Genomic DNA, 19,212 nt, shown 5'->3' on the forward strand with positions numbered 1-19,212 from the left:
CTGTTCCGTTTAAAGAAATGTTCGTCGAATCGAATAATGGTCCGGACGTATATAAATGAAATTTGCGAAAACGCACGATCGTTAAGTAATCGATAAGAAACGATTATAAGCTGCAATTTTGAGAACAGCTCCTCGAACAAAGTTACATAACGCGAAATTGCCTCGAATTATCAGTCGACAAAATTCAGTGATACACTGAGGTTAGAAATTTTTCGAGGTTGTTCTGCAGATAAAGGAATCGACGCATAGCAAAGGAATGCAGCGGATATTGCAGCCACGGAGGTCGCGCGAAATAAAGACACATAACTTTCCCAACGGCAAACCTTAATATTACTTATACATATAAATATAAATACAAAGCATAATGATTATTTATTAAATACCATTATTAACTATTATTATTAATCGATAGTTACGTACATATTATACGAACAAATAAAAATTTACTGCTTGTATATATTGAGAATATCGTAATAAAAATAATGTACGAACGATAGTGCAATAAGTTCTGTTGATCACATATCCCTTACGCGAGGAAACAATCTTTCGTAATACTCCGAATGTCACCACTGACACGGCACGCTACATGTCTTAATTTACGGATCGGTAGGTAGAAAAATTGCCGACGTAAATACTCAAAGAATTTTATTTTCATCTATATATATAGGAGACACAATACATCGCGTAAGAAAGATTAAGAAACTTCGTCAAATCAAACAGAAGAGTAACCTTTTACATATGTATAAATGAATGTAACATATGTATTTATGTACGTGCATGTATAAACGAATAAAAATACTGTAATAGGAAGAACACACTTAATGAGATGTTAACAATGAAAATAACGAACAAACTGGATTGATTACTTCTAGTAAACATAGTAGGCATCATCATTGTTTTTACGAATAACACTTTCATAGTTCACGATAATTATAGAACCAAATATAATAAGAACAGCGGCTATTTAAATCATACAATGCCGTTTATATTATAAATCTCGTATCACATTTACCTTAAAAGAGAAGGACCAGAATTGTCCGCCTTCGATTTTAATCTACTTTTGTAAAATAGTGAATGTCCCATTTGCTACGTGTAAAATATTATGCGTTATAACTCGATAATTTTAAATATATAAATAATTAAATTTACATATATACTACGTACTGCAATGTGTCCTATGAATATCAATCGTTGATAATTTTTTCCATATAAGTGATCAAGATGAATTAGATAACGACATTCATTTACAGCTGTCAGAAAGATGTGTCACATGCCAAAACTTAGTCATAGATCCATTCATTATAAGGATAAGAACAATCACCATTATGAGCATACCCATTGGTATATAGCCTAAATAAACCATTTGTTTTTTGTAAACAAGGGGATATTGTTAGCAGCAATTTTCTTGATTACGTTATTAAATATTTAATGAGAATGTATTATTTTTTTTATTTATAATCTGAATGTCAGGAAAAAAAGGTAGCCGGTGAACGCAATTCGAATTCGTGATGTCCATTATTATATGAACTCCCGCTTCCATCAACTGCGCTACGATCGCATCAGTGCGATAGAATGACAAAGATATTTATAATGCTAGATACATAACTATGGTTACTCGTATCTGTAAAATTATAACAATTGACACATGTAATTAACTTCCCTGCAAAAGTATATTAAAATCGAAGACGAATAATTCTAGTGCTTTTTTTTTAGGCAATCATTTTAGAACTTCCAAGAATGAAATATTTCGTATACTATATGTTATAAGTTATGTTTTAAAAATACCCGCCTATACAGCTTAATTATGAAATTTTGTACTATAGACCCATCTAGTTCATCAAAACTTTGGGTCTATATCACCGCAGTCATATGTTTTAAAGCGACTGCGAAACAGTATTCCTCTAATTCCTAGAAATACATGGTATACAGATATTTCAATGATATGCATATTACGAAGAAGAACGCATGAAAGCATATAATATATTATTAGCATATAATATATTTTTTATTATTTGCGTGCAATATGTGTTTAGATGATTCTCGGAATATATGTTCGTTAACTCTAAGAGTTCTTACCGAAGAAACAAAAAATAAAATTTTAAATATATTACAGACTACAGCGTGAAATGTAGGTAAGTATTTACCATATTTCTAGTATTTGATCGATAGGTAAATCAATCTCGTCAGCATACAAATATTTCAAGAAATATCTGTAAACAATATAGAAAAACTAGTCATATTCTATAACACTGAAATAAATACTTACATTAGTAAAGAAAAAATAGGTAGTATAAAGGAAAGATACTACCTTTAATTATTTTCTGCTCAGTATTTTTGAAACATTGTTCTAAAATATTGACAATGTATTTTCAACACAGCTTTGTATATATAAGTAGGTTTTCCTTCCAGTTGTATAGAGAAATCACTAATGATTTACTCGACTAAAGGAATGTTTACTAACAATGAAACAAGTATTGTTCAGTATCCCATACAAAAACTTAAACACAAAAGTGCACATTCTTTGCTTGCTATTCAGAATTAAACCCTTTTTAACCATCAAGCATTGCATGCTGCATCAATAATACGAAGTCTAAATGCTGAATCATTTTGACTTGTCACGTTACTATCATAGAATCAATTTTATCATAATTACCAGTAAACTGGTATTCAAAAATTGGCTTAAATTTCTTTATTATATACAAAAATGTAAGTACTTACTTCCTGAAAAAAAATTACAACCATTGTTTAGGTTTATTTGAATACTGGTAGTTATTATTTATGGCTTTTATGGTACTATATCAATCGTCACTAATCACTACAATCACATTTATTTACAATACTATATTACTCTGACTGGACAGATAACAGTATTCTGAATACCAATGCCTGTCTACCAACAGCAATCTTCACATCTATTCGCAACTAACAAAGATGCACTGATAAGTGCATCACTTATGCTCACTGATAAGAGTTAATCCCCTGCACCTAAATTTCATATGAACTACACGTATTTCAATTTTATAAAAATCCTTAAACTCAAGTTTTCCTTTAACCATCCTACTCATTTAAAAAAATATTCAGAGATAGTTGAATAGATTGAACGTAGAATATTTTTCTAGATTGGAGTAGTTCTTACTAATAAAATAGAAATAGAATGTTCTTTCCTACTAGTTTTTGGGAATTTTATTCATTTGTATCCAGGAGTTGAGAAGATGGGAAAAATATTAAGCGTATTAATGTATGGAATTTATTTTTGTACAAAGTATTGGAAATTTGTAAGCATGTCGCAACTCACCTCAGTCGTTATTACTGAAAAGAATGTTGTTCTTCTTCTGGACTCATGGAGCATTCAACACTTTGTTGGGATACAAAGACATTCTGTGCTTTTGTCGTTATATTTCCCTATAACAATACAATTCCAGTAATTAATTTTATTCTGCAATTTATGCTAACACACAGTGCATACCTGAGTTACTGTAGTAGTAGAATGACTACTACTCGACATACAAACAACTACTAATTTCGGCGCGCTACTTTGTATGTGTGTCTTCTGTTGAGTGACATTGGTTTGCGCTATTTTAACTTGCTGCTGTTGCTGCTGCTGCTGTTGCTGTTGTTGCTGCTGCAGTTGCTGTTGTGACTGAGATTGTTGTTGCTGTTGCTGAATTGCACTGGTATTAATATTAGAAGCGGTTGGTGTTTGCGATCTTGATTGCAAGATGACGAATTTTTGTCCACCACTTGTAGTAGTTCCACTGGCGGTTCTACCTGTTCCTAACATTATTGTACGTCCAGTTTGTTGTCCAGGACTGGAACTCGTCACTGAAATGAAAGATGAAAAGTGTATGGATAATGAAAACAGTATTACGTAACGACAAATAAAATTACCAGCTTGTACGATAGTCTTTCCAGTACACGTAGGACCTTGTTGACTCGTTAGAGCCGTTGTTGCTGATGCAGTCGTCGCTAACGTTGCTGGCTGTGTGCGAGCTTTTGCAACCGCTGCACATAAAGCAGGACCTATGTAACCGTAATCCTGTTTATAATCTTCTACATAATCCGGAGGAGATCGTACAGTTTTCAAAACGGGAGCCACTGATTTCTACAAAATGTATTACATTTTGATACAGATTCCTCTATTCTGACGCGGTAAAATAGTACTACATAATATATTATAATATATTATTTACCACAAGTAACGTCTTTATATGGCCCGCTCCATTTTTATCTACACTTGACAAACCTGGTCCTTCAATACATGATTCAATACGTTCAGAAATCGATTTAATTTTAGGAATAACTAACGCTTTAATCACTTCTGGACCTAATTCGCATAATCCCTCGATCGCACCGTAAAGGGACGCTAATGGGGTCTGAAATGTATTTCATTCTTTTTACGACATATCGTAGGTTTATAATATTTGTTAAATCAGTGCTGTACCTGACTATTTTTAGCCAATGCTTGACTAAACATTCTGGTTACTCTGGTTTGTACGTTATTCGTAGAGGTGTTAAAATTTTTACAAATTTGAGCCATAAGACGCGAAGCGAAATCGCGCAGCGCCCAGTGATTATCTCCTTCTGGTCTCATACATAATTGTCGCGATACTATACAAGTTGCAATAGATGGTATTAATTCGTGCAACTGTAAGTTAAAATATAATAAAAAGAATACGAATAAATAAAACATTTCTTATGCATTATGTAAAACGGAAACAAGAATACATACATATTTTTCTAAGTAAAGGCTAGGATTGTCCAAAAGAGCTTTAACCATACGCATTAGATAAATAAGAAGTGCAAGATGATTTTGTACTACATTAACACGGACACCCTCTGCAATGAAAGTGCACATGCGTGCCAACATTTCATGTAAACCGGGATCGGCAGAAAGGGATTGAAGTGCCTCTGCTCTACGTGCTTCATCCGATCCGACGCAAGCTTCCGTAATTTCTTTGTAGTACAATTGTTGTTCTACACTCAATTCATGAGTTGCTAACTGTTTAACATGAACGGTTTCCACATTACGTAATTTCTGACTCTTGCCTCCACCTCCTGGTTTTCCAACACCAATGTTTTGACTCTTGTTTGATAGTTTGCTTGTTGGATCAACGCTCTCTAATTTCTGAACATCTGTTATACAATTAATAAAAACATTAGTACCATAGAGGAAAAGTTGTATCATAACTTGAATTATTTACCTTTAGAGACTGGAGGCGGATTCTCTGGTATTGTAGGCTGAACACCATCAATACAAAGCCAATGGGCACGTAGTGTAATTTCTAAAGGTAATTTGGGCCATGTTTGTCCACCAGACATTGATATAACTTCATTGAGATCAATTTCTTTTTCTTCTATGAAATGTAATTCTCGACCACCACCAGAAGCAAAACGGAATGGTACATGATCTTTGGCAAAAAATCCATAAGTTGGTTCAATATTCTTAATTTTTAGAGCATGATCTATATCGTGAGTTGTCATACGTTGACGTTTGCCATGTCTCATAAATTTAGCAGCATCCTAAAAATTGAACATTAAAATTCCAAAAAAATGTTTAAAACATAAATTTTAAATTCTTTATTTAAAAATAAGCAAACCTGTATGATTTCTTTAAGTCTATAGCTTACATCTTCTGCAAGGTCTTTAGCAGCTTCGTCAGGGAAATTTCCCACACCTATACTCTCTGCAATTACTTTTATCGATTCTTGGGACAATGTAGTCCCATAAACTGATTCACTTTCATTCATCCTTAAAGTATTTTGATCATCGCATTCCATATGACACACATTAAAAATATATACTTTATAAATCTACTTCTAGGCTTGTTGCTATAATATATTTGATAATTTGCAATTACGAATTTTATATGAATGCGTTCACTCTAGATTTTTACGAATATTCTTCGTCTATAGTCTTTATTGTAACTGGTATTAAAAATGTAAACACCGATTAGAAGAAGTCAACTTTCTGTACAATGTACTTTGTACACAACTAAAATGTTCAATCGACCGTATCATTCAAATGATTGCTTAAATATCAAATTTTGTCACATTTCAAACTGAAAAATTTGTTATGTCAACAAGAAAAAGATAAAATAACTTGAATGCTTTAATTGCATTCATAGAAATCCTAACCTGAAACGAAACCCCACTATCAATAACAACAATCATTCCGTATGTCTGTAACTATTCACCATAACACGTAACTGATCGTCATTTTGTTTAACCAAGCACAGTATATTCTATTGGTCAACATTAAAATCTTATCCAATTTAGAAAAACAGTTTATAGTAGAGTATCCAGATGGACAATTTTTCGCACATGCGCAGTCCGATATGCAAAACAAACATCCACATTGAATTTTAGTATCTCTTTTTTAAAAATCCAAAAAAATATGCTTCAATTTTTTGGAGTATTTACTCTCTACTTTTCCATTATACTTTGAATTTTTATGACTCGTTAATTAGATCATCGGATAACGAAACATTTTGTTTCATTGGTTCTTACTCTTAATTTTACATTATTTAAAAAACTTGTATGACATTAACTAATTGTAAATGTAACATCAAAAGTAGATAATTTTGATACAATATTTCATTTCCATATATTATACTAGAAATTCCATAAATAAAATTAACTTCTTTTTATCTTTTGTTTGTAGTATAAATATTTCCATCTCTATATTCGCACTATTTTGAATAAAATTTATTGTTATTCCGTTTGTATTATGTTTAAATACCATAAACATCATCTCGTCGTGCTCTGTAACCACGCTTCTCCTGGAACATCTTGGAATGAGTATAATTCGTTCTCTAAGTACTAACTTGTAAATGAAATTTGTAATTAAATTTACTTATTTTACATAATTAATTAATCATTTTAACTAGTTCAATTTAATATTTATTATGTACAAGGAGTTTTACAATGATTGATGACCAAAGATTATTCTATAAAAAAAAATAAAAGAAGTGTCTCTGCACTTGGTGACGTTAACGGTATTTGTATATTTTATTTAAATTTGATTCATTTTGCTTGTTTCATCAAAGTTAATAGTTATTTCAAAGCAAATGTTTTATTTACGACATTTCTCAAAATGCTGTATAGTACACCGTCTATACTTTGTCTAGCAGGTACAAAAGACCATGTGATTACAATAAACTCTCATTGGTTCACGATACTGGCTAAGAATGTATCTGACATAGTTTAATGCACAACGAATCGAAACACAGTCTTGAGAATTCGTATACACTGCTAGTAACCACTTTTTCTTATTAATTTTGACACTGCAGAACCATAAAACGATATACTTCTATTTATATACATAATTGCAATTTGTATAAATTATATTATATTTGTATCTGATTAGAGTAGCGCCTTTTCAGTTTCAATCCCGTTCGAAATCATATGGTTTTGCTTGCACATTCTACCATTCCACGCTTTTGGTAGACGAAATATACCTAGTGGAAATATCTTACCACTTAAAAATTGCAACGTGATTTACGTTAGGCAGATGACGCTTCAATCGATGAATCATATTTAAAGATTTGAATATAAACTGTTAGTTAAAACGAGGGAAACGAAGTATCGAAAGGTTTTTCACGTATACAATAACGAGTAATTGTTCGTCTATACTTTGTAAGAAAGTCAATATAAAACTATTCTCGAAAGATACTCTAAGGTATGTGAAACATATTGTACATAAAATGTTTCTCTAATATTTATATAAGCGAAAAACGTAAGACGATAATATGGAATTATTTTAATATATAAATGTATGTAAAGCAATAGATATAGTACACTGATAAAGTATAAACGAGATATTCGCAGAGTTTAATTAACCATGATTCATATTGAAACATTTAAACTTCCTTCCAATACTCCACCTGAGTATAAGGATGTTGTTCTTAGTACTTTATATAAAATGGAAGATCACATTGAAGCTAGAGGTCCAAGGTACATTGAACTTATCTTTTCCATTATTCTAGGAATTATTGTCTATAGTATTATAGTATGAAACAAAAGTAAAATTTTGTGTAGATATCAGTGGAGTCTAGATGATTTTGAAATTGGTTCACCTTTGGGTCGTGGTAAATTTGGTCGTGTGTACTTAGCTAGAGAGAAAACTACACAGTATATGGTTGCTTTGAAAACTTTGTATAAAATAGAGTTGATGAAAGGACGTGTGGAAAAACAAGCAATGCGGGAAATTGAAATTCAAACACATTTAAGGTAAATATGTTTGATCATAATTGCATGCACAATATTTTTATTCTTATTCAAGTTTATTATAATACATTATTTTTAGGCATCCTCATATTCTTCAAATGTTGACTTATTTTCATGATCACAAACGTATTTATCTTGTATTAGAATTTGCAGCTGGGGGAGAATTGTATAAAGCATTAAAACGTCAACCCAATGAAAGATTTAATGAACACATGTATATGTTTTTATAACAATTTCTACTCTATTTAATAAACACAGTCAATTTTAATAAGCTATTGTTTCATTTATTAGGTCTGCAAAATATACTTATCAAGTTGCAGATGCTTTAGAATATTGTCATAGAAATAATGTGATTCACAGAGATATAAAACCAGAAAATTTGTTACTTACATCTGCTGGTGATATAAAATTAGCAGATTTTGGCTGGTCTGTTCATGCACCATCATCCAAGTGAGTATATTAAAAATTGTTTCATCAGAAAAGATATAGAAGAAACATAAGGAATATTAATTATTACAGGAGAAATACACTATGTGGAACATTGGATTATTTACCACCAGAAATGGTAACAGGACAAACCTATGATATATATGTCGATCACTGGTGTTTAGGTATCCTTTGTTACGAATTTCTAGTTGGCGTACCACCTTTTCTTAGCGACTCACAACAGGAAACTTATGTTAAAATAAAAACTTTAAACATAAAATGGCCAGAAGAAATTACACCTGGAGCTAAAGATCTTATATCAAAGGTAATATTTCCTTGTACCTAAATTACTTTCATTTTTAATTCACTTTCTTATTTATTGTAGTTAATCAAACGCAGAAGCTCTGAAAGGATTTCTATGGCTGCTGTCAAGAAACATTTTTGGATTCTTAAATATAAGGATGGACATTGATGTAAAATATTTTGTCTCCTTGAAAAATTATTAATTATAAATTCTTTGAATAGAAAGTATTTTATAAATACCATATTTTATATTACAAGTTCTTTATTCGTATTATATGATAGCTGTAACTAAATTCAAAGGGAGATAGAAACAAAAAATTTAATTATATTCAACAAATATTTTAATTAATTCCAGTAAGTCTGTTTACAATAGAAACACAGTAATTGTATTTACATTCTTTAGCGTTACATACAAAAATATTTATATTAAAGTAACTTCTATGGCCAGTTTAAATTAATACCTGTTACATCCAGTGCAACAATATCAACTTCAGCATTAAGTATATCACACAAACTTGGCTTGGTCCGTCCAAAATCGCCATGGACAAATTCTTTTATGTATGTCCCGGCTTGTGTTTTGATATCTAATACAAAAAACAAACTAGCATCTTCGCTTGCAGTGTTCAACAATTTCTTTAATTCTTCAGGCTTTGCCCAACGAGCCCTCATTTCATATATTAAACGTGTTCTGGGACTTAAGGGGCGTCTATGCAATACCCTAATCGGTGTCTTTTGGATTATTTTTACTCGCTTTAGGTCATTTAATTCTTCGAGAGACAATGTGTTTTTGGAAATATTGCGACAGACGCAAAGAGCTCGATAAAATTTCGTTTTAACATTTTCACCTTCCTTCAGTTTCTTCAAATCGAGTCTAGATAACACTTTCAAATTTGATGTAATTTGTACTTGTTCGGAAGATTGATTAATTTTATTGACTAGATCTGATAATAACTTATCTGTTATTTTAGTCATTCGAGGATTTACTAATTCAACCGCGAATGGTCTCCCTGAATGTATGTTTCTAACATCCACATCTTCCCTTCCAGATGATAAAAATTTAATAGCTATATACATGGAAAAATCAATATTATGTTTCAAATGAAATTGTTTTTTAGATTAAATATTTGACTTACATTGAGCTCTTATAACTTCAGCAATAGGATTACATAATATATCTTGAACGGATGTTTGCATTTTTTTCTCACCATTTATAAACCATGGTGTTTGACTGAGTTCTCTGGATAGCTTGTTGTATCGACCTAAATTTATGATATAAAACATGTATGATTTATATTATCTATATACTGCTGATACAATACATTACCTCCTACAAAAATACTTGAATGTGAACACACAATACTTTCTACATTGACACTTGCAGTTGTTTCAAATGAGAAAGCCTTAAAACATTGAGTAAATTCTTCATCTGTTATGCTCATCATTAAAGTTTCTATACTTTTTCTGCTAAATCTATTATCATTGCACTTTCGTTTTCGTTTATTTACTGCATTTTTTGTTCCTTTATACATGCTTAATCTACAATAATAGAAATATCATTAAAAGTACTGTCCATTTTAAATAAAAATATAATATTTCTGACTTACAAGGCTTCACATTCTTTTTCATTATAAGTATATGTAAAAATGATTTCAATGAGGAAAGCAGAAGGTGTTGTTACATCCACTTGTTTCTTGATAATCTGTTCTATTTTAGGAGTGACTACCAATTTCCAAACATCTTTAATAGTTTGCATTTTGACTTTGAGCTTGATCAATGTATTTTTTGAAAGACCAAGTTCAAGACCACACTGCATATGCAATAAACGTTCTCTAAAGCTTACGCATATAGGTATTGTTAATGCACATATGAATGTTTCACTGTCATAATTTTGGTTTTCTATTTCAGTCTGAATCTGTTTATAAAATTATTTAAAATTTATATTAAGTCTATATGCTACAAATGAAACATTTCAACCTACTTTTTGAACAACCAATTCTTGCATTTGATTTTGAAGAATCCCCAAACAAACCATACAAGGCAGCTCATTACTAGAAGAAGTATCTTCCACAGCAATATATCCTAACTGTAGAAGACATTATATTACATTACAAAATTAAAAAGCGTAATAATTGTAACTTACACTTTTTGTCAGCTTAATAGGATTCTGGAAGCACTCTGGCGTGCGCCAGCCAATGAAACGAAAACAACATCTTAAGCAACAATTTCGTTGCTGCAAGAAACAGAAGATGCGTTTCTCTTCTTCAATGGAAAGACTCATTTCAATGTAAAATTTTATAATACATTTTAATACTCAACACAAATTAAACTGAGTTTGAAATAGTTTAAGTTGTTTCTTTCCTAACTTTCAAGAAATACGAAGTTTATGTTAACCTGCTAACTCGAACACGTGTCCTAGTATAATCGACTACAATATTTGAAAAATTGACATATCTTATAAGCGCAACAGACTTCACGCCAATCAGTACGAATTTATGTAATTTTTCCTCCTTCTTTCAGCTATCGATAGTATCTATTAGAGCTAAAAGTCAGAAGTATAATCCGGCGCAATGTAAATCACATTGAATATAACATATGTGTGCGATATCGCGAATGCGATTGCTTATTGACGGTGAAGAAGATTGATGGTTAATTAATAACGTCTGCTGTAGTGTAAATATTTGTAAATTTTATATTTTATTTTGTTGCAACGGGTGCTTGATCAGTTCTCAGGTATAGTAATATAGCGTGTAACAACATGCCTATATTACGAAAAAGGTCAAGCAGAAGGATAAACGCGGTGAATGGAAATGGCAATTTGATTGGAGGTTAATTGTCACTTTACCATTATGATGTATCACTTAAGAAGAATACATTCAGCGAACAATGATCGTTTTATGTTTTCACGACAGATGTAACCATAGACGATTTCGCGAACTCGTCACGAACCCACGCGAGGTTCAAAAAGGCTGCGACGAATGTCTCTTCCGAAGGTTACCTTTTCTTTCTTTTATGAACATATTTCAATGGATCTTACGCTGCGTAACGTTCATTCGATAAAAGAAATTTATTTTACTATTCTGTACTTTTGGTACAATCATTTTCAGCATATATATCATTTATTTTACAGTGAAGCAGAATACAATATCCCAAACAAAAGAGTTGTGGAATAAAATGGATGAAAATGATGAAGTTGATTTACTTGATTCAAATAAGTTTAAGAAGAACAGCAAAGGTAGATTCTTTTAAAGATGCATGCTTTTCTAGTTCATTCTTTCTTTTTTTTTTTTAACATTTTTCTGAAACTGTGTAGGTACATTAATAGTTAAAGGAAAAAATAGGAAGTCAAAAATATCTAAAACAGATACAGAAGAAAAAGGTAAAACATAAATGAGATAAGAACTATAAAACTGAAATTCATAAAATTATAACAACAAAAAGTGGATTATAATTTTAAAATATGTGATAGGTGTGAACTATCCACTAGATCTATGGTTTATTATATCAGAGTATATTAGTCCTGAAACAGTGGGAAAGTTTGCTCGAATATGCAAAAGTTCTTACTATGTAACAACAACAGGCAAATTTTGGTTTCATTTATACAAGTCGTAAGTTTTTATTTGTATAAGTAGCATTTTGTTTCATCACAGATTAATAGCGTGATATTAAATGAAACATGATTATAGTTATTATAGGTTTGTACCTGGTTTACCAGAACGTCTTCAACCACATTGCATGGTTCGCATGCATGGATTACGTGCTTGTGTTATCAGAACATTGCACCATACTTATTTTGTATTGAAAAGAGAAGTCGCTGATGTGTTTTATTTACAACAAGATGAACCACATTCCCTTGTGAAAAGAAGATGTTGTCTTATGTGGCATAAAGTAAGCAATAGAAAGTATGTATGATAATAATACTTTCACTGAAATTAATTGTTTAAATTTAACAATTTGTGGTAGGAAGGAAAAATGCGATGGTACTTCTACTTCAAATTAAAGAAAGTGTCAAAATCAGTTAGTAATACATTACATGAAAAACCTAAGGTAACTAGTAAAAAAACAGACTTCCTTGAAATGTTAGAAGATGTAGCTGCAAATCCAGAAGAGGATTGTAAAGTACTTAGGGTATTTATCATTTGATAAGATAATTGATATTGCAATACAGGATAAATTATTATGGAACATCATTGTTTACATTGCTTTAAAATTTGTAGGTAGTTTGTTTGAAATATAGTATGTTGCCACTGGTAAATGGCTTAATTTTACAATCAGTGTCAATAACTTTGATGCCAGGTTTTAAAGAACACCGATTACAACTTGGTTTTGGAACATCAAATATTGCCAGTTCATTAACAAATCAAGTGATTTTAAATGGTGTTGTTAATTATCAAATTCTAGACTGGTGGCATCCGCTTTATCCCCATCAAGATGCGATTACCGCTATGGAATTACCACAAAACGATTTTTGGGATCAGAGCTAATAGGACATAAGCACGAACTGCATAATATAAATATATGTATATAAATAATACATTAAATGTCTGTTAAGTAAATGTTTATTTGGATGCTTGTTCGTTAAAATTACATAAAATTGCCAAAATAAGAAACAACAGAGGTACTGAACAATACACTGATAAGAAATATGCTAATTTTTTTATTATGAATATCATATAAAAAGTATTGTTGTTAAAGGTTATGTACATCTGAAAATAGTAAATAAGTAATCTCAAAGAAGAAAACGAAATTTTTTTCACTTTATTGAAAATAAAATGAGTCAAGAAAAAGGACATTACCTCCTTGATGATGTTTCAACAGCATGTAATAACTCTTCTACGTGAAGCACATTTGAAGTTGAAATCTCCATTTCAGTAATCTAAAATACACGTAACAAGTTTTATACAACAGAAAATAAACAATTTGCTAATAAATCTTACCATGTTCGTGTAAGCCTGTACATCGACTTGCAGTTGAATACGTATTTTTTCATCATCAGTAATTCCTTGAACTTCAGAAGAAAAGGAACCTGTCGATTTGTCACGTATTTTTTTCAATCTTCTCAAACTCTCTTCAGTTTTTTGTACCGAAGTTAACACATCTGTCACAGAAGCTAGGTAGCTAAGAACAATATATACACACAACATAAATTTATTATAAATTAACGTTAAATTTAACAAGTATTATACTGTTCTTTTCTTACTGTTCAGTCAATGAAGAGAAGGCTAATTCTAACCAACAATTAACATTGTTTGGTATAATATTTTTGTAATCTGAATGAAATATAACAAGAAAAGTAAGCGCATTTTTAACATAAGCACATGGTTTTGTTGGCACGTCCCTCTTTGTTCGTCTAAATAGTCTTGGTATATCACTGACTTGTTTTAAATGTGGCACACATTGTCTCAAAAGTTCGTTCACAATTTCTTCAGAGACTTGTGGCAAAATAGTTCTTAAATTTTCTGTCGTTTCATAAAGAGAATCTATAGACAACCAAATAAATAGATTTAAGCAATAATAATAATAATAATAATAAAAATATCTAGTATTGTTACCTTCTAATAATTTTAATACTCTCAGAGTTTGTTGTTTAAGCTTCATTTGAACTGTTTCCATAAGAGAGGGGAGTATTTTCACCATTTTCTCTATATCCTTATATAAACAAATTAGGAAATTAAGCTTTGTAGAATGTTCCACTTTGTTCGAACTGTGTACTTCATTTTCTATTGGCCATACCTTTACATAAAATAAGCAATTAAGATTTATTATTTGAATATATTATATCATTTGAAAAAGATCCAAATTTTAATACTTCTTTGAGCACAGTTTGGGACCACGTTTGATATCTGGCACACATCTGGAGACTAAATTTCCAGAATCTAGATATAAAAAAGTAATAATAATTTATATTATTGAACTATATATTTTCAAAGTTACTATTCTTATTATTAATTTTAATATCTACCGGTGAAAGAGTTGATACAGATATACGTCATCAGCCCAAATTCTTTGCAGATTGTCCCATACAACACATGTTGCATGGAGAGAAAATTCATTTTGTGTAAGAGAGTTTAAAGTTCCTTTTATGGATGATGGCGATATTGGTTTTGTTAAAACTGTTTCTACAGCACCAGCTATTTCTTGAAATCGGATTTGATAGTATACTGGTAAATTCCATTTCTTTTGAAAATGCTTATAATGTGTGTTTTCTTTTAATGCAACTAAAGAATTAGGTGTGACACATTCAGCTTTTAATTTTTCTAAAAACTCCAAAGTTGCTACATATCTCTAAAATTATGAAACATTACAAAGTAGTGAGCTATTATTATAACAAAAATACTATTTACTTTGTGTACTTACAGAGTGAAATAGTACTGGATCTCCTGGAGCAAAAATACATTTTATGTATTGCTCAATTTTCTCTTCCACATCAATCCAAAAACTATTTACTAAGAAATTAAAACCTTTTACAGAGAGTCTAAAACAAAAATTGAAAAGGATTTGTGTCTAATAAAGCATAAAACTTAGTTTGTAAAAATAAAACAAAGTGCATACCTATTAGGATGAAGTGTAATATCTAAAAGTTGTTTGAGATCTATATTTAAAATATTTAATAACCTGTTATATATACTCTGTAGACCAAGTAAGTCAATTTGTAAATTTTCTATACTGATTACATTGTGAATCAATGGACTAACAATTTCTTTCCTTACTAAATTTTCTGCATCTCTTATTTTGTCAAGTGTAACATAAATTCTCAAACAACGAATTAACAAGACAGAATTTTTTTCTTGTATACATGCTAAGAAAAATCCATTAAGATGTGTCATGTAAGATTGTTCAAGTTGATCATATTCCTATTATAAAATTATATTTCTTTTATTAACAAAAGAAATAGATTGACGTTTTAGTTTATTATATACATACATACCATTTGCTTATCACTCATATTATCTAATTTACATCTAGACATGTGAAACTGTAACAGATTAAGTTCTGCTGTAGCTTGTTCTAAAATGTCTATTTTATTAGGACTTTCAAGGAATGCATTTAGAGATAATACTGATGATAGCTTGTTTAATGATTTATAAATATGTTGTAAACTAAACAGGCTCTGCTTGTATTCTCTGATCTTCTTATTCTCATTTATATTATTAGAAACTGCAGCAATCTCATTATCTAACATCTGTAGTACTTGCTGTTACAAAAAAGGTAAAATATAATTAAAACATTATGGATAAATATTTAGCAATTTAAGAGTTTCTTCTTTATTTTACCATTACTTCCTCCCTTAATTGACCCAATGGTGATTGCAAGTCATTGATAGCTTTGTCCAGACCAATCAAGTTACTTGACAAGTTTACAAAATCTATGTAATCTCGGTTGATCAAATCAATCATAGCAGATCTCAACAATTTTAAATATATTCCTAAATCATCTCGCATTGTTTCTAATTTTGAACTCTTTCTGTGCTCTTGGAGAAAGGTGTCAACATCAAAATTTTTCTACAAATTATGAAAAATTAAATGTCTAAAAATTGGTAATATAACATTTCTCAAGCTTAATGCAATAGTAATTTACCTGAATAAAATCAAGTTCTGTAAAACATAAATCCTTTGGAGCTTTTGGTAAATTAATGTTCTCCTTTGACATAGTGGTATAATTCCTTGTATAAGTATTATTTCTTTATTAAAGAAATTCTTATTTTATTCCTTGCAAATTGATTTAAATAAACTAGTGTATTTGTAACTCTTAATTTAAATAATGAATAAAATATTTAAAATTACCTCAATGTAATTAAAAGTATAGTGTTTAAGAAAACAAATAATCGTGTTATAAGATAGGAAAATCTATAAATAATAATTTCTTACATTAGTTGGCTCGAAACAAAACATAAACTGCATATTTTATTTATAATTACAAAATATGATTTAAGCTATTTTTTAAACTACTCAACATTTAAACCTTATGAATCCTATTCTTTTGAACAGTTGTAAATTGTAACATTTGGCTAAACTTTAATCATGCATAACACGTAGTGCAACTCATGCGCGCGCACGTGCGCGTACTAATACAGCTGAACGAATAAACGGGATAGCGATTCTATTCGAAATCGACAGTAAATATCTATACTTACTCGCTTTGATACAAAAGTTGTGTTGTGACACAAAATACAATTAACAAAAATTTATATTTTTGTTTTTTGATGATTTTTTTCTCGACACGCTGGGGAATTTTCAAAGCAGAACATAGTTGCAAGCCATCTCTGAAGAGCTTGACAAGTTTTGCCAATTTTAGTGGAATTTATTTTCAAAATGGCAGCTACGAGAAGATTGCAAAAGGTAATTCAAAGTTTCTGTCAATAAGAGTGATTGTGTGTCGAATTTGATGTGTAAAAATGATATGAAATATCATTGAAAATGATGGCATGTTCGTCGTGTAAGCCGATTAACAGAATTTCCATGGTATCCCTACATCTAATGACATCGAGGTTTTTGATCGTCATATAGAACATTAATATTTCTTCTATTATTTTTTTAGAATATTTTTTGATTTTTACTCTTATTACGGACATCTATAACTCTCTTAAAATTATAAATAAACAGTTTTTTACTTCCGCCGTAAGTACTTGCATTATCACGTTTTAATGACATTTTCGAATGACGATTAATTTTTCTTTCCAGGAACTTCGTGATTTAAGAGCGTCGGCGATGAAGAATTTTACAAATATTCAAGTAGACGAATCAAATATTCTTACTTGGCAAGGTCTTATACTGCCGGTACGTTTTAGTATAACTATTCTAGACACATAACCTACCTTAATGTTGCTTAGAAACAACTATAGATAGCATATTTAATGCCATATAATACTTTGAATTTGAAAATGTTTAAACTGTTGTATAAGTAACTTTTGAATCTAAATAGGACCTAATGATATAAATTATAAATACACACAAACCAAACTTTTTATTAAATTCTATAATTTAATTACTTTTGTTCTAAATCATTTTAGGATAATCCACCATATAATAAAGGAGCATTTCGCATTGAAATAAATTTTCCTGCAGAATACCCTTTTAAACCTCCAAAAATAAATTTTAAAACGAAAATATATCATCCTAACGTAGATGAAAAGGGACAAGTGTGTTTGCCAATTATAAGTGCTGAAAATTGGAAACCAGCTACAAAAACCGACCAAGGTAAACTTCTATTTAAATTCATGTTGTTGTTAAGAAAAGAGACATAACTGCTTGATTTATTTATAGTTATACAAGCTGTGATAGCATTAGTAAATGATCCAGAACCAGAACATCCATTGAGAGCAGATCTTGCAGAAGAATTTCTGAAGGATAGGAAAAAATTTGTAAAAAATGCAGAGGAATTCACAAAAAAGCATGCAGAAAAAAGGCGAGAGTCATCTTCCTCTAATGAATAAGCACGAGTGACTAGCTCTACTCACCATGATGCCTGCCGCCCGACAGCTAATTTAATTCAAGCCAACATAGACTTATCTGTTACATGAAAACAAGTTGAGATACACGTGTACAGTATTGGTTAACTACCAACAATGATATAAATATATGCAAATTGTAATGTTTATAAAGTGGATTAATGAACTTTTCAAAGTAAAGTAAATTGTAATAAACTAATTGTATACAATTTGTATTTGAAATCGTTACGTAATCACGTTTCGTACGACTTCAGAAGGCTTGAAGAGTATCATCTATTCTTCATTTTCTGCTAAAGCAAAGCAGTAGCAATTTGTTGTAAGCAAACAATTTTAGAACACTGCATTTACGTCTGATACTAGAAATATATTCTCACAATCTTGACTTTTCAATGCATATTAATCGTTACGAATGTACATAAATCTGTGTGATTATTGAAAATTAAGTTTATATTGTAATCACATTTCATTGTAACTTAATTCTATCTTAGTATTTTCTTGAACAGCATTTGTAACTCAATAATCCCCCAGATGATATTAATTTGTAACTTAATACTCTCTGATATAATAATTGATGATACTACATTGCATATATGTAATTCTCTGTTTTTGATGTAACATTGATACATTAAATATTAAGAAATTAAATTAATATCCCTATTAATTTTATCACTTTCTGCAATGTAATACAACATAGAATAATTAAAGTGTAAATTCCATCGTCTCTTAGTGATCGCCTTTTTACCGTTTCCCATCTCATTATCTTCTGTCTAGGCTTAATATACGACTGCGTTGGCTGCGCTATTCTCATAGTCC

At 30.4% G+C, this 19,212-nt stretch overlaps 6 protein-coding genes across 15 annotated transcripts; 3 read left to right on the forward strand and 3 right to left on the reverse strand.

Moving 5' to 3' along the window:
* Nucleotides 1-1,879: 1,879 nt before the first annotated feature.
* Aurb (aurora kinase B) lies at nt 1,880-9,970 on the forward strand. 4 transcript variants are annotated; one of them, XM_076312356.1, is made up of 7 exons: nt 1,880-2,132; nt 7,382-7,952; nt 8,037-8,228; nt 8,305-8,439; nt 8,517-8,675; nt 8,745-8,976; nt 9,037-9,801. In XM_076312356.1, the coding sequence occupies exons 2-7, from the start codon at nt 7,840-7,842 to the stop codon at nt 9,121-9,123; spliced, it is 918 nt and encodes a 305-aa protein (XP_076168471.1). In that variant the 5' UTR covers nt 1,880-2,132; nt 7,382-7,839; the 3' UTR covers nt 9,124-9,801. The 4 variants fall into 4 exon arrangements, with proteins under 4 accessions (XP_076168471.1, XP_076168472.1, XP_076168473.1 ...); XM_076312357.1 differs by having other exon boundaries at nt 7,506-7,952; XM_076312355.1 differs by lacking the exon at nt 1,880-2,132 and having other exon boundaries at nt 6,654-7,677; nt 7,782-7,952; nt 9,037-9,800.
* Nucleotides 3,211-6,327, reverse strand: LOC143147253 (transcription initiation factor TFIID subunit 6). 2 transcript variants are annotated; one of them, XM_076312352.1, is made up of 8 exons: nt 5,628-6,327; nt 5,202-5,520; nt 4,730-5,133; nt 4,442-4,645; nt 4,191-4,373; nt 3,889-4,102; nt 3,467-3,822; nt 3,211-3,402 (listed from the first exon to the last, which is right to left on the reverse strand). In XM_076312352.1, the coding sequence occupies exons 1-8, from the start codon at nt 5,775-5,777 to the stop codon at nt 3,307-3,309; spliced, it is 1,926 nt and encodes a 641-aa protein (XP_076168467.1). In that variant the 5' UTR covers nt 5,778-6,327; the 3' UTR covers nt 3,211-3,306. The 2 variants fall into 2 exon arrangements, with proteins under 2 accessions (XP_076168467.1, XP_076168466.1); XM_076312351.1 differs by having other exon boundaries at nt 5,598-6,327.
* Nucleotides 9,259-12,018, reverse strand: Pus10 (Pseudouridine synthase 10). Its single transcript, XM_076312353.1, has 6 exons — nt 11,095-12,018; nt 10,933-11,037; nt 10,559-10,866; nt 10,279-10,490; nt 10,088-10,213; nt 9,259-10,018 (listed from the first exon to the last, which is right to left on the reverse strand). The coding sequence occupies exons 1-6, from the start codon at nt 11,230-11,232 to the stop codon at nt 9,393-9,395; spliced, it is 1,515 nt and encodes a 504-aa protein (XP_076168468.1). The 5' UTR covers nt 11,233-12,018; the 3' UTR covers nt 9,259-9,392.
* On the forward strand, nt 11,438-14,662 carry Fsd (transmembrane protein fates-shifted). Its single transcript, XM_076312354.1, has 8 exons — nt 11,438-11,779; nt 11,864-11,944; nt 12,082-12,186; nt 12,265-12,330; nt 12,421-12,559; nt 12,638-12,839; nt 12,915-13,079; nt 13,169-14,662. The coding sequence occupies exons 1-8, from the start codon at nt 11,710-11,712 to the stop codon at nt 13,433-13,435; spliced, it is 1,095 nt and encodes a 364-aa protein (XP_076168469.1). The 5' UTR covers nt 11,438-11,709; the 3' UTR covers nt 13,436-14,662.
* Nucleotides 13,495-17,601, reverse strand: Cog2 (conserved oligomeric Golgi complex subunit 2). Of its 5 annotated transcripts, none has more exons than XM_076312349.1 (14): nt 17,086-17,601; nt 16,736-16,798; nt 16,530-16,614; nt 16,226-16,453; nt 15,880-16,146; nt 15,504-15,805; nt 15,309-15,426; nt 14,914-15,236; nt 14,761-14,827; nt 14,504-14,684; nt 14,152-14,431; nt 13,889-14,069; nt 13,748-13,827; nt 13,495-13,657 (listed from the first exon to the last, which is right to left on the reverse strand). In XM_076312349.1, exons 3-14 carry the CDS (start codon nt 16,599-16,601, stop codon nt 13,648-13,650), a joined length of 2,109 nt encoding a protein of 702 aa, XP_076168464.1. In that variant the 5' UTR covers nt 16,602-16,614; nt 16,736-16,798; nt 17,086-17,601; the 3' UTR covers nt 13,495-13,647. The 5 variants fall into 5 exon arrangements, with proteins under 5 accessions (XP_076168464.1, XP_076168462.1, XP_076168460.1 ...); XM_076312347.1 differs by having other exon boundaries at nt 16,530-16,632; XM_076312345.1 differs by having other exon boundaries at nt 16,530-16,660.
* On the forward strand, nt 17,042-19,120 carry Ubc10 (ubiquitin conjugating enzyme 10). 2 transcript variants are annotated; one of them, XM_076312360.1, is made up of 5 exons: nt 17,397-17,413; nt 17,490-17,569; nt 17,633-17,728; nt 17,962-18,148; nt 18,215-19,120. In XM_076312360.1, the coding sequence occupies exons 3-5, from the start codon at nt 17,660-17,662 to the stop codon at nt 18,382-18,384; spliced, it is 426 nt and encodes a 141-aa protein (XP_076168475.1). In that variant the 5' UTR covers nt 17,397-17,413; nt 17,490-17,569; nt 17,633-17,659; the 3' UTR covers nt 18,385-19,120. The 2 variants fall into 2 exon arrangements, with proteins under 2 accessions (XP_076168474.1, XP_076168475.1); XM_076312359.1 differs by lacking the exons at nt 17,397-17,413; nt 17,490-17,569 and adding an exon at nt 17,042-17,290.
* Nucleotides 19,121-19,212: the final 92 nt, after the last annotated feature.

Source organism: Ptiloglossa arizonensis, chromosome 5, assembly GCF_051014685.1.
Source record: "Ptiloglossa arizonensis isolate GNS036 chromosome 5, iyPtiAriz1_principal, whole genome shotgun sequence".
In the NCBI taxonomy this organism is placed as follows: Eukaryota; Metazoa; Arthropoda; class Insecta; order Hymenoptera; family Colletidae; genus Ptiloglossa; species Ptiloglossa arizonensis.